This window comes from Sturnira hondurensis, unplaced genomic scaffold (genome assembly GCF_014824575.4).
Source record: "Sturnira hondurensis isolate 20B ecotype Veracruz unplaced genomic scaffold, ASM1482457v3 Scaffold0015793, whole genome shotgun sequence".
NCBI lineage: Eukaryota > Metazoa > Chordata > Mammalia > Chiroptera > Phyllostomidae > Sturnira > Sturnira hondurensis.
Genome location: NW_028088424.1, coordinates 2,928,757 through 2,942,625, shown reverse-complemented (window position 1 = coordinate 2,942,625; position 13,869 = coordinate 2,928,757). Strand labels below are relative to the sequence as shown.

Sequence of the window (13,869 nt, the reverse complement as noted above, 5' to 3'; positions counted from 1 at the left end):
CAGGAGGTCCTCCTGCTCACTCCCTGTGTCCATTTCTCCTGGCCAGAGCCTGGCCATTCAGTGGCCCTGCTACCCCAATGGATCCACTGAACCTGTCCTGGTACGATGACGATCTGGAGAGCCGGAACTGGAGCCGGCCCTTCAATGGGTCTGACGGGAAGGCTGACAAGCCCCACTACAACTACTATGCCACGCTGCTCACCCTGCTCATCTTCATCATCGTCTTTGGCAATGTGCTGGTGTGCATGGCCGTGTCCCGTGAGAAGGCGCTGCAGACCACCACCAACTACCTGATCGTCAGCCTTGCCGTCGCAGACCTCCTTGTAGCCACGCTTGTCATGCCCTGGGTTGTCTACCTGGAGGTAGGTCTGGGCCCTGCTGTGCTCCGCGCCTTCTCCAGAGGACGTAGTGCTGGAGCCTGGAGTCCAGGCTCGTCACTGCTTCCCACCCACACGTTGCCTGGTGCTTTCTCAGATGGTCCGTTCCTCCACTGTGGGCTCAGTTTTTCTCCTTATAAAATGGGTAGATTGTCTCCTTAACAATCCCAACTACCAGTGATAGAGTCCTTACTAGGTTCTAGGCCTTGTGGTAAGTCCTTTCCATATAGCCTTTTCCCATTGAGTCCTCAGAGCAGCCCTGAGAAACCGATGTTGTTATCACCATTTCACAGAAGTTAGGTGAGCCCTCCAGCAACACGCAGCTGCCAGGTCCAAGCTGGCGCACCGTCTGGCCCCCGGGGGCGGTTCATTAGGCCCTGCTGGAAATGGGAATAATCGATGGGGACCACCAAGGATGGGAGATGTTCCTGCTTCAGGCCTGGATTCTTCATTCTCTTTCCCCACTTCAAAAAGGCGGGCTGTTGCTCTGTGCTCTTCTTCCCCCTCTCCTCTTCCCCAGTTTGTTCTAGCGCCTGGGTCTGGGACACAGTTAGAGGCCTCTGTGAACTGTGCTGCAATCCCTTCCTCAGGAAGGAATAGGGAGTCACTCTTGCTCGGCCCAGGACAGAGCCCAGCTCTGTGCTTCATAACAGTGAGTAGGCACCCCCTGCTGTGGCCCAGGCACAGTGCCAGGCATTTTTCAGACACAGATTCAGCTAACACTCATGCTAATCCTGGGAGTCGATACTACTCTTCTCACTTTACAGAAGAGGAAACCGAAGCTTTGAGAAGTTGCCTGTCCTCACCCAGATCACTAGCAGAGGGAGAAGCCACTGATAGAAGTCCCTACATGGACCCACCTCCAGGTGGATGCTTTTCAGAGCTGCCAGGCAGATGTGGAAGGGTCCGGGGATGTGAGTGTGCACAGCTGGATCCTGCCCCTTTCTCTGCCCAGGATTCTGGGGAGGAGTCTGACTGCATCAGAATCTGACTGGCATTCGGGGAAGAACAGATACTAAGGTCATCAAGATCACTGGGCTGTTTCCTTCCTGCCCCAGGCTAGAGAGGAGCTTACCTGTGCCATGGCGGCGAGCCTTTTTTTAGAAGAAAACATGGAACCTTTGTAGGCTGGTGCAGAGAAGTCCTCAAAGAGAAGAAGCTGCAGTGGGAGGGGAAGCTGGTCAGCAGTGGCCCTTTCCCCTGTCCCCTCTCCTCCCGGCGGCTCCTGTACTTCCTGTTGCCACCACCACGCAGGCCCCCAGGAGCTCTAGGCTGTCACTCTCTGGTTTCCTTTAGCACAGCTGAAACAGGCTGGGACTTCCGAAATGACCTGACTGAATCTTAAGGAAGAACCAGAAGGAAACAAACAGGAGACACAAAGCAACATAAAAACACAGAGGTGCCACAGCCAGGGTTCAGTTCCCCCGTGAATGCGAAGTCTCCGCGGCCCCTGGGCTCTGCCAGGCCGTGGGCTGCCGAGGCCTCTCCCTGAGCAGCCCCGCCTTAATCTGTGGTCCCCTCCCGCTAGACTTCAAAGCAGGGCCCAGGCCTCAGACCATCAGGAGAAAAGCCCTCCGTCTGTGTCCGTTTCCTTATCTATCTCATAGCATTGTTTGAAAATTGGATGAATGACTATATAAACATGCTTGGAATGGAATCGGGCACATTATAAGCACTACATAAAAGTGCCGCGCCTGTCCACAGAGAGAGAGAGGACCCTCTCCCCAGAGTGAGGTGTGCTCTGCCCAGGGCTGTGGGCACGGCTCTGGGGCTGCCAGATCCACCGCCCCTACCCAGACTCTCTGTGGTAGCGTCAGAGCTGTAGGTGGGCCGTGCTGGGGCTCCTAGCGATCTCAGTCCTCTGAACAGATGTTTTAAACATGCCTTTGTTTTAGAGGGAAAGCTCAGTGTTCGGGGGCAGGATGAGACAGGCGCTGACATGACAGGCGACGGCAGGCTCTTCATATCGCTGGAGGAACAAGACGGAAGACTCTAGGCACAGCAGATGGCTGCAAGAATACTTTGGCGGGATGTTGGAATTGAGCAAGACTCCACTTGGAACGTTCTCTAGGGACAATAAATAGCCAAGACTATGTCCTGGGAGTAGGACCCACTGTCCGGCTCTTGTTGAGGTGGGAGACTACAGGGAAGTCTGAGCACAGCCCTCTGAGATGCCATGGGCCACTCGTCTGCAGGTACCATGCCATTTTGACCTCCTGGCCCTTGGAGGAGCAGTTTTACTCTGTGCATTTTCCAGAGAAAGAGATGAAATTGAAATGTGAGCAGACTAAGAGCTCAGAGTTATGTGTTCACTCGTTCGACATGTATTGAGCCGTTCTATGTCCCACACCCTCCTTGAGCCCTAAAGCACTGGTCTGCCCTCAGTGAGGAGACCACTGGTGGAGGTGACAGTGGAGAGTCCCCACAGGAGATGTGGGCTCACATAGGGGGCATAGGACTTGGCATGTAGGGACAAGGAAGTCGTGTAGGAAGAAATGATATCTTCAGAAGAATTATCCAGGGGAGGAGGCCAAGGCATCTGCCCTCCAGGCAGAGAAACAGTGTGTGAAGCTGAGGAGCAGGAAGGGTAAAGCTTGAGGTTTTGAGTGTGGCATCCATGTTATTAGCTTCAGAGGCTTGTTGTCACAGTCCACAGATATCGGTGTGCGTGTTCAGAACAGTGCCTGACACACAGGTGCTTCATATGTGCTACTTGTTATTCGGACTTAACTAGCTAACTCAAGGCCCATCCCGCTGGTCTCAGCTTCATGTGAGCAAGAATGTCCATGTGCCCTGGTTGGTGTGGCTTCTTTGGCTGGAGCCCTGTCCTTTAAGCCAAAAGTTTGCAGCTTCAGTTCCAGTTGAGGCACATGCCTAGGTTGAGGATTCAGTCCCCAGTCAGGATGCAAATGAGAGGCAACTGGTCGATGCTTCTTTCTGACATCAGTGTTTCTTTCCCACTCTTTCCCCCTCCCTTTCCCCTCCCTCTAAAATCAATAAGCATGTCCTCAGGTGAGGATAAAAAAAGAAAAGAAAAGAAAAGAGAAAAGAATGTCAGTGTATGGTGTCCAAAGGTGCAAAGAAAAACCTGGGGTCTGTTTCTCTCTCTGCTGCCAAATCACTGGGTGGTCTTGGGCAAGTCCATTTTCTAATTTGGCCCCAAATTTGTCCACCCTAGCAATTATAATCTTTCTTTTCACACTTCATTTATTTAGTACTTTTTACATAATTATTTCCTTTTTAACAAGCCTGATGGACCTTCCGAAGACAGCTTAGGACAGAGTGTAGGTTGTGCTGCCCAGGACTTGCCTCAGATTCCAGCCCTGCTGCGCCCCAGCTGGGTGCACCCTCTGAGCTCCGTTCCCCGTCCGTGACCGGACACAAGCAGTCCCTTTTGTGCGAGTGTTAAGAACAGTAAATGAGATAAAGTACATGCCCACAGTAGGTGTTCTAGAAACAGTGGCCACCAACACATTCTCCTGTGTCGCTAGGTCAGCCCCCAGCTGGGCCCTAGAAGAGCTACTCCTGAAACTGGAGGAAAGGCGCCCGTATTCTCGCTCCAGAAAAGCCTCTGGGAAAGGGGATCGAGAGCTCCCTGAGGCAGGAACCTGTCTGTCCTGCTCATCGCTGTCCTCTAGAGTCTAGGGCAGAGCCTGGCACATGCCAAGGGCCTAAGAGGGACAATTTCAGACCTAAATCCCCAGGGACAGGAAAGGGGCTCTGAAGACCGAGTCTGGGAGAGGCTTCAAGGGGGGAGTGGTCCTGGTGGGCCCAGACTCTCCCAGTGGTGCCAAAAGGTAGACTTCGGTTTTTCCAGAGAAGCCCTTCTGTCCAGCCCCCACCCGCCCCCTAAGGCATTCAGTTGCTGCCCACATGGTAAGTGCTGCACCGAGGCGCGGGGGCCCCTGTGCTGCGACCTGGGAGTGGCCCAGAGAAGGCAGCGCTGCAAGAGGCCCCTGTCTTCCAGGAGCAGCTGCTGTTTTCCCCACACTGAACAACGGCAGCGGCAGGGCCCATCCCTGAGCGTAAATGCTGACATTTGTCTTCATGCCCCAGAGCAGAAAAGAGGGCAGCGCTGAGGATGAGCAAGGTTATAAGGCCTGCTGCTCTGCTGCAATGGCAGCGTGGGTCCTGCCCTGCTCAGTCACCAGGAGGGCTCCTCTTTTCTCCTGTTGGCAGAGGCCCAAGGTGCATTGATCTCCCTGTCCTGACTGTGCTTGGGGATGGGGCTGCTCCAGACTTCAGGTTGCCAGGGCCAGCCTGCTGTGTGAGTGTGAGTGCCTGTGTGTAAACAGAGGGGTGGGGTGCAGATGTGCATGGGGGTGGGTACAGTGTATGTGTGTGTATGTGTGTGTATGTGTGTGTAAGGGGGTAGGGGTGTGTGTGGTGGGGTCGGGGAGGGGTGTGAAATGCTTGTGCGGACAGCTGGACTTCGCATATCCATTGTTCCTGGGCTGCATTGCTGTAGCCCCCGCCCCCGCCCACGCTGGTGTTCCTAAAGCCCTAGGCCAGACTGTCCTTTCCTTCTCCAGGCAGAACAAGGAGCAGAAGTACCTTCCCTGTTGCACTGAGCCATTGTCTTCACCATTGTTCTTAACAGATACTCATTGGGCCCCTACCCTGTGCCATGCGCCATGCCAGGCATGGAAGGAACTGCCTGATTTCCCCGGAAACCGGGGCCAGAGTAGGACCTGACACTGAGCTGAGTGGCTGGGCGAGTCACTGCACNCCACGCTGGTGTTCCTAAAGCCCCAGGCCAGACTGTCCTTTCCTTCTCCAGGCAGAACAAGGAGCAGAAGTACCTTCCCTGTTGCACTGAGCCATTGTCTTCACCATTGTTCCTAACAGATACTCATTGGGCCCCTACCCTGTGCCATGCGCCATGCCAGGCATGGAAGGAACTGCCTGATTTCCCCGGAAACCGGGGCCAGAGTAGGACCTGACACTGAGCTGAGTGGCTGGGCGAGTCACTGCACTTTCCTTAGTGGTAAAATGGGGGTCTCAAGGTGATCACACAAATATTTTCCAGGTAAAAAAAAGTTGAAGTACTCAGTGTAAGTTGGTCATCTTTCTTGTAGCACAGTTCTGGGTACAAGGTGGCCTTATGTGCTTAGGAGGAAAAGGACTAGGGACAAGGGCCTCAGACCCCGTGGGCATGACCCTCAGTGCAGCCCCTCTTCTCCCCCAGGAGAAGCCAAGCTACCAGTCCTGAGCTCATTTCCCTTCTGCCCTCCACCTATTGTGTTGCTTTGTCCCCAGGTGGTGGGTGAGTGGAAATTCAGCAGGATTCACTGTGACATCTTTGTCACTCTGGACGTCATGATGTGTACAGCGAGCATCCTAAACCTGTGTGCCATCAGCATCGACAGGTGAGCCCAGGCAGGATGGACCCTGGCCATTTCCCTTTCAGGCTGCCCCACCTTTCCTTCAGGGTCAGGCTCTGTCTGTGATGCTATGTGGCTGGCTTTGTGCCTAGGAGCCCATGAGTTTATGTGCATTGTGCATGTGTGCACATGTGTGTGCCCATGCACATATGTGTGGGTGCATGCATGTCTGGCTAGGAAAGTACCATCCTTTGGACAGTGATGCTATCAAGCATACCCAGGCAGGTGTAGAGAAAGAGCACTTGATTCTGACTGATGCCCTGGTCCTATCACTTCCTACTTAGGTGACCTTGAGCAGGTTATAGAAATTCTCAGAACCCTAGTTTCATCATCTGGAAACCAAGGATGATGACTGCTGCCCATTTGGAGTTATAGTGTCTGGTGATATGGTTTATGTCCAGCACAGGGCACATGGCCAAGGGGGACCAGGCTGTGCTCACTTTTCTAAGATACACCCTTGGAGCCTTTCACCAATGTGTACATACAGGCGAGAGGCCCTGGTCCTGTTCTCCTTGTAGGGTTCTTGGAAGGTGAAACCAGCCAATGTATGAGAAGTGCCGGGCAGAGGAATGTGGGGGATTATGTACAATTGCCATTGTTATTATTTTCTGCTGCATGGGGCTTAGCCCTTGCTCTCAGCTACCAATCCGTCGACAGACACTTCCACCTTCAGTGGCTCAGGCTCATGTGTAGAAGGTGCAGTTTCCAAAGCACAGAGATTCAGGCCATGGCCCCTCACAAAGCCTAATGTCCAAGTGGGGAGGCTGGAGTAAGAGATATGGTCCAGGATTGATCATAGCCAGTTAGTCCTTAAGCAGTTAGTCGGGCAGTACCACAGTACCAACTGTCCTCCTTGTTTGAGTTGGGGACAGACAGGAGGGGTGATTTAGAGTAGACAGGCAAGTTTCATGGAGGCGGGCCAGCTCTCCACCCCCAGAGAGGGGGGTGTCTGGTTGTGCATGTTGTGGAAGGGCCCCCACTCCACGTCCTTGCAGGTACACGGCTGTGGCCATGCCCATGCTCTACAACACACGCTATAGCTCCAAGCGCCGGGTCACTGTCATGATCGCCATCGTCTGGGTCCTCTCCTTCACCATCTCCTGCCCACTGCTCTTTGGACTCAACAACACAGGTGAGTCCTGCCGCTGTCTGCTGAGGGCTCTGCCAGCCTCTGTGCAGGGTTCTGGGGAGCTGAGCCTTGGTGCAGACATGCTGGAGACCTGTCGAGGGCCTGATCGCTGCCCTGGACTGAGGCCTGGGGGTCTCCTGGGCCAAGCCCAACTCTATGTCAGACCTGGTTAGGCTAGAGAGGAACAATGACCTGGGGCACAGTGGAGTTGGGTGAGGGGTGGGGATTATGATTCAGCAGGAGGTCCGGCCATTTTCAACCTTGTTTATTAGACTGAAGGAGGCCAAATAGCCTCACAACTACATGTATGTGCCTGTTGTATATGTGCATGCACACATGGGGGAGGCTCCCGGGCCTCCATCACCCTGGCACTGGCATTTCTGTAATGAGGCTGCAGCCCCAGGGCCAGCTGAGCTCAGGCCAGGCTTCAACCACCTGGGGCAGAAAAGGCAGAAACAAGTAGGAGGCTAGCACACCGTGGCCTGCCCTTGGGAGGCAGTTGGAGTATCTCAGACAGAAGAGGCGTCATAGCCGCCTGCTGCTGTGGTGTCGAGATTACTCTGGAGGGAAGTGAGAGCAATGCAAGTGTGCCCTGGAGAACGTCCCAGGGCTACAGTGCACAGTGAGGCTGGGAAAGTGTGTGGTAACAAATCTAACTCTTGTGGGAATTGCAAGAAGTGGGAAGAGGCCTAAATATGCTCAGACTAGTCTGGAAAAGCCCTGAAATAGAGACCAGACATCTACTAGACCTGGAAGGGAGCTCGGAAACAGTAGAACCCAGGTGAGTTCAGCACACAGGACCCAGTTACCTTGCCTCTAAAATTAAAAGGTGGCAGACCTCTCCCCAGTGTACAGGCAAGGCTAAAATAATGCCTTATGCTCTTAAAATAATTTCCTTGAGGCATTTTTTCCGTACACCCTGGCTCCACTTGTGTGCTCATAGATGACAGAACTAATGATGTCTAATGAGAAAACATTAATGGAAAAACTTGGAAGCAGTTGATCACAACGTAGCTTTTTACTCATAGTTGTGTTTTTAATGCTCTGATTTGCTCTGTGTGCTTATTTGCAATAACATTTCCAGGCAGCCTTAGACATCTAATCTCATCTCTGTAACCTTGCCCTCACCTGTTTTGTGGGAGAGATAAGGCCTCTCTGTGGGCGTGGGCGGGAGGGCCCTGGGCCAGCTGACCCACCCACCTGACACTCTCCCTCCTCCAGAACAGAGTGAGTGCATCATCGCCAACCCCGCCTTCGTGGTTTACTCCTCTGTTGTCTCCTTCTACGTGCCCTTTATCGTGACCCTGCTGGTCTACATCAAGATCTACGTTGTTCTCCGGAGGCGCCGGAAGCGGGTCAACACCAAGCGCAGTAGCCGGGCTTTCAGGGCCAACCTGAAGACCCCACTCAAGGTCCCAAGATCCCCCTCCCCTCTAGCACCCCTCCTTAACCATCACCGAGTTGAGTTGGGTCATCCAGGGGTCAGTGGGGACCTGGGACACCACAGTGGGAGGCGGTGCAGGCTGGGGGAGCTCCGTTCAGCTGGGCAGGGCAGGTTTCCTTCGAAGGCTTGGGCCTCAGTGGAAGGACATGTATTTCCAGGAATGGGAGGTGGGAAGGGTGGTGGAGGCAAGCCTGGAAGAAAAGCCTTTGCTTGGAGATCTCTGTCTGAGTGCAGCAGCCCTTGGCACCCTCCCAGGCTCCTCTCCTTCTCTTTGCTTCCCTTCTCCTTCCCCCATGCTGGCCCCTCTATCTCCCTTTCCCTCCTGCTGAGGCCTCCATCCCATCTCCTTCTCCTTCACAATCTCCCTACTCCCCTCTGTGCACACCACCTCCTTCCTCCCCTGTTCTTTCCCCCTTCCTTACTCTGCCCCTCTTTCACTCACCCGCCTTATGAATTCTCCCCTCTGCTCAGCCCTCCCTCAGGAAGACATTATGTGGGCCTGGAAGGATCAAGAGCTTTGAGGTTAAACATGTCAGGTTCAAATCCTGGCACTGCCACTTTTTTGCTGAGTGACCTTAGGCAACTTGCTTAACTTCTCTGAGCCTCTGTTTCATCACCTGGTAATGGGAATCATAATACTGACCTCACGTGGTGGTCTTCAGGATTCAGTATGAGAGGGCTTTGAGCCTGCCTAGCATGATGCCAGACCCTTGCAGGTACTCCATAAGTCAGAGCTCGACTATCCCTCCTCCTGTCCACCTCTTCTAATCACAGTACTGACCTTCTCCCTCACCTCGACTGCCTCCTCAGGCCCCCACTCTGCTATGCCCTGCCCTGCTCTGAGCTCCTATGCCCAATCTGACTATTCAGCATGGGGTTTCTGTCCCCATCTCCTCCCTGCCATAACTAGTGTGCTGGCTCACTCCACAGGGCAGCTGTACTCACCCTGAGGACATGAAGCTCTGCACCGTTATCATGAAGTCTAATGGCAGTTTCCCTGTGAACAGGCGGAGAATGGTAAGTGTTTAGGTCAGCAACCCACAGCCAGGTCTTAATTCCCCTAGGGGAACCCACCTACCATGATTCTCAGAAACCTCACCAACTGGTCCCAGGGTGAGGTACTTCCTGGGATCCCCCACTTTTTCCTCAGCTGAGGCCCAACTCACCATGCACACCTCACCATGCACACCTCACCATGCACACAGGTGTGGAGCAAGAGCTCAGTTCTGCAAGGCACAGAGAGGTACTCCTAGCACGAGACAATGGTTGAGAGAAAGGACTCAGCCTTAATAACATGATAAAGTAATAAGAATGGCTATTACCATTAATGAACACCTGCCATGTTCCTATTATCTCATTAAATCCTCACAGCAACCCTGGGAGGTATGTCTTATTGATCATAAACATCTTCATTTTATAGGAAACAGAGGCTCAGAGAGGTCAGGTAACTCACCCAAGGCTAAACAGTGAAAGCACATCTTTGAGGCTGGGCTTGGGTGTCTCTGAAACCCACGTCTCTGCTGTGCTCTCCACTTGCATGTGCTGCCTTATTGCAGACAGGTCCTGGGGCTGCAGACTTGCACTACGGGGAGGGAGCAGGGCAGCCTCTGAGTAGAGCCCAGAGGTACAGAACCACAGCAGACCCCAGGCTTAGCCCAGTGGGAGTCGCACCAGGGTCCAAACAGCAGGTGTTCCATTCTGTAGGTGGGCCAGGGAACCCACGGAGAGCCACACATGAAGTCCAGGTCAGGTGTCCTCAGGAAGCAGGGCCCCCGCCACTCGTCTGCACAGCAAGAGCAGGACGCAAAGGAGCCAGTCAGGGGATAGGTGCCCGAACAGGGATTCAGGAATGGGGCCAAGGCAGCATTCCAGTTCTACCACCTTAGCATACAGTGCGGCTGCATTTTAGCAGCCCAGGTGGAGACCCCAAGGCCTGGAACAAGGAAACCCGAGGTAGAACCTGGGAGGCCATGGGTGGATCCATGGCAGGGCCCTCCAGGCCAGCCCAGCAGGGAGAGTGGGGGCCTGAGGGCCTTGCCCTTTGGCCCCTGGATCAGTCTAGCAGGAGAAATGGAGCCTGTGTGTGAGTGCTGCTGCTGGTGCCCCAGGCCAGCCTGGCAGGAGAGCAGGGGTGCCCTCTGTGCAGTTTGAAGGGAACTCCTGGAGGTGGGTGTTGAATGTCAACTGGTAACTTATCCCCAGCAGCCAGCTTGGCACCTGGCACTTAGCTGGCGCTTAGTAAGTGTTGCTCAGTTCATAAAAGAGAAGTACATGGGTGCAAGCTCCCCTAAACTGGTGTGGGGTTACTGAGGACACGTAAGGATTGCTCTGGGAAGGGGGCTGGATGACCCTACAAAAAGGGGCTGCTGTGGGTCTTGGGTCCTGTACCCAGACAGTCCCTGCCTCCAAGTGGTCATCCTCCTTGCCTCTCTAACAGAGTGACGTGTGGCATTTGCAGGAGTCTGAAGGAGATAGGGATGAGCCAGATGGGGCCTGGTGAGGCCAGATGTGGCCAGATAGGCCAGGTGTGTTCAGGTGAGGCTGGGTGGCTTTACCCAGAGCTCTCCGCCTTGTGCAGGAGGCTGCCCGCCGTGCCCAGGAGCTAGAGATGGAGATGCTGTCCAGCACCAGCCCGCCTGAGAGGACCCGGTACAGCCCCATCCCGCCCAGCCACCACCAGCTGACCCTCCCCGACCCGTCCCACCATGGCCCCCACAGCACCCCTGATAGCCCTGCGAAACCCGAGAAGAATGGGCATGCCAAAGACCACCCCAAGATTGCCAAGATCTTTGAGATCCAGTCCATGCCCAATGGCAAAACGCGGACTTCGCTTAAGACCCTGAGCCGCAGGAAGCTCTCGCAGCAGAAGGAGAAGAAAGCCACCCAGATGCTCGCCATCGTCCTTGGTGAGTCGGCCCTGGCTGCTGGCCACTGGCCACGGCCCAGCTCTGCCCAACCCTGGCTGAGAGAAGGGCCCCTCACTGCAGGTTCCGTTACCTGCCATCTTCTTCTTAACTGTGGTTGGTGGGTCAGGGGACTGGCACTTTCTCAGGCCCAGGCCAAGCCTATTGATGCACCCTATTAGCTCAGTTTACAGATGGGCCAACTGAGGTTTGGGCAGTCCTATAACATGACTAAGGAGGACCCATAATTTAACCTAGGTAGTCTGACTTGAGAGTATGTGGGGCCTGGGCTGAGGTGTCTGAGGTTCTTGACCAGGCTACAATAATGACCCCAGAATCTCATGACCCTAGGCAAGTCACTTTCTCTCTCTAGTCCCATCAGTAGAGTAGATTACTTCTGAAGGTGGTTGTGGTCTTCAAATAATAGATGGTGGTAAAAGTATTTTATAAACTACTAAATGGTACACACACCTCTTACCATTATGGTCCTTGTCATTATTGCTAAGGAATTGGGAAAATCAGTTCCCCTGAGTGGAACCAAGCCCCTGTGTGACAAGAACTGCAAAAAATTGTAAAAGGGCCATGAGAGAGAGCTCCATCTCAATGGGGGCAGGGCCTGGCATCAGATAATGAAGGTCAAAAATCAATGGCTGGACTGATACGGGTGGTTGGGAACAGGATCGACTGATGTGGCCCTGTCTTCCTTGTAGCACCCAAGGTAGTGTGTGACACCTTTCACACCCACCACCCCCTTTGATCTCCTGACAGCCCTGTGATGCCTAACACCAGGAGTGACGGAGCAGGGTTTAAGCCAGACAGACCCTCTGCTCCCGCCCACAGGGTCTCTGCTCCACAGCCCCGCCCTCTCCGGGCACCCCTTCATCCCCAGACACTCCCAGGGTCCCTGTGCAGCACTGTGTGCAGGAGATGCCTTGAGACCAAGGGTCCCACCCACACAGGTGGTCCTGAGTTTGGCAGAGTGAGTGGGTGGGACGGACACCAGTCTGGGTGAAGGTGCATGTCCCAAGGCCTGGGCTGGGGCCCGCAGCCAGGATCCAGGGGCCCACTGAGTGTGAGCCCTCCTAGCCTAGCTCCTCCCCGGCCCTGGGGTCAGTCTGACCTCTGCCCTCTCCTCCAGGCGTGTTCATCATCTGCTGGCTGCCCTTCTTCATCACACACATCCTGAACATTCACTGTGATTGCAACATCCCGCCTGTCCTGTACAGCGCCTTCACATGGCTGGGCTATGTCAACAGTGCCGTGAACCCCATCATCTACACGACCTTCAACATTGAGTTCCGCAAGGCCTTCATGAAGATCCTTCACTGCTGACCCTGCTGCCCACCTGAACAGCAGCCTACCGCCCACCTCCCTGCCCGGGTCCCCCCGGCCCGACCTGGCCTCAGTCCCTGGGAGCCGTGGGCAGGCGGGCGTGCAGCGGACTTCTCTTGCCTGGCAGGCCCTGCAGTGTTAGCTTGGCACCACGCCCCTCGCTACCCGGACATCCTCACTCTGCCAGGGTGGGGTAGAGAGCCTGGCATGGCAATAGCCCTTGGGCTGGACCCCATGGTTCAGGGGCAGCTCACAGAGACCCCTGCCCACTTCCAGACCCCTTGTCCTTGGCACCAAAGATGTAGCCACCTTCTCTGACCCTCTCCTGGATCTCTGGTGTTGCTGGGGCCAGAGTCAGGGCTGAGAGGCTGTGCCCTCTGTTGGGCTCAGCCTGGCCTCCACAGGTTTGTGCTGGAGGGGGTGGTAGGGAGGGATGGCCAGTTCACAGCACCCAAGGTCCACACCAGAAAAGCCAGAGCTCTTCCCAAGGCCCCACGTCACTTCAGTCTGGGGAGACCCATGTACACACCAGGCCAGAGAATGAAACCCAGGAAACCCAAATCTAAAACCTTCACTCACTTTTCTGCCCAGTAGGAGCCTCTACTTCCCACAGCCATGGGTCCTGGCATGGCCCACCCTCTCCACACCCACTGGGGGGAGGGCCCCGGGAGGGCCTGTGGGGAGGGAATCCTCCGCCCCTAATAAACCCACTCTGCTGCTTCCTGATGGACTTGGGTGCACCCCTTCCTGTAGCAAATATCAGGCCATCCTGGGGCAGGTGGGGGAGGGGGCTTGTGACTGTCTGGGGCCTGGGCTGAGGCGTCTGAGGTTCTTTGGGGGGCTGCCTCCTGCCATACTATGCCACAAAACCACCTTCCTTTTCCCTTTGCCTCTTCTCTTTCCCATTCCCCTTCCCTTCCACGGCCTCAGCCTTACAGGAGCCCATGGCTACCATTTGGCCTGGCCTGGCCCTGCCCCAAGGGAGGAGGGAAAGCGGTAGCTTTGGGGAGCCCACAGGCCCCAGACTCTGTAACATCACTACACGTGCTCCAAACTAATAAAACGTTGACAAGAGTCACATGGGCAGCCCCTCTTGGGGAAGGGCATGGCACCAACCGTGTCCTCCGCACCAGGTGTAGCAAAGCCCTTGTGTCTGTGCTGGGGATAGAGCTGGAGAGACACTGGGCAGACCCTCCAGAAAAGGGTGGCTCTGGCCACAGCTATCAGGATGAGCAGGATTTGGGGGGAAAGAACAGAAGCTGCTCGAGTAAGACCAAGGAGAAGATGGGTGTGCCTGAGA

General features: G+C 54.9%; 1 protein-coding gene across 1 annotated transcript in view; it reads left to right on the top strand.

Moving 5' to 3' along the window:
* The window catches only part of DRD2 (dopamine receptor D2), a 69,462-nt gene extending 55,819 nt beyond the window's left edge, over positions 1-13,643 (top strand). The window contains exons 2-8 of the mRNA XM_037065637.1: positions 47-362; positions 5,637-5,746; positions 6,757-6,893; positions 8,112-8,302; positions 9,265-9,351; positions 10,913-11,240; positions 12,376-13,643. Coding sequence (XP_036921532.1) covers positions 78-362; positions 5,637-5,746; positions 6,757-6,893; positions 8,112-8,302; positions 9,265-9,351; positions 10,913-11,240; positions 12,376-12,569 — 1,332 coding nt within the window. The 5' untranslated portion in view covers positions 47-77 and the 3' untranslated portion in view covers positions 12,570-13,643. The remainder of the gene's footprint in view (positions 1-46; positions 363-5,636; positions 5,747-6,756; positions 6,894-8,111; positions 8,303-9,264; positions 9,352-10,912; positions 11,241-12,375) is intronic.
* The last annotated feature ends 226 nt before the right edge of the window (positions 13,644-13,869 follow it).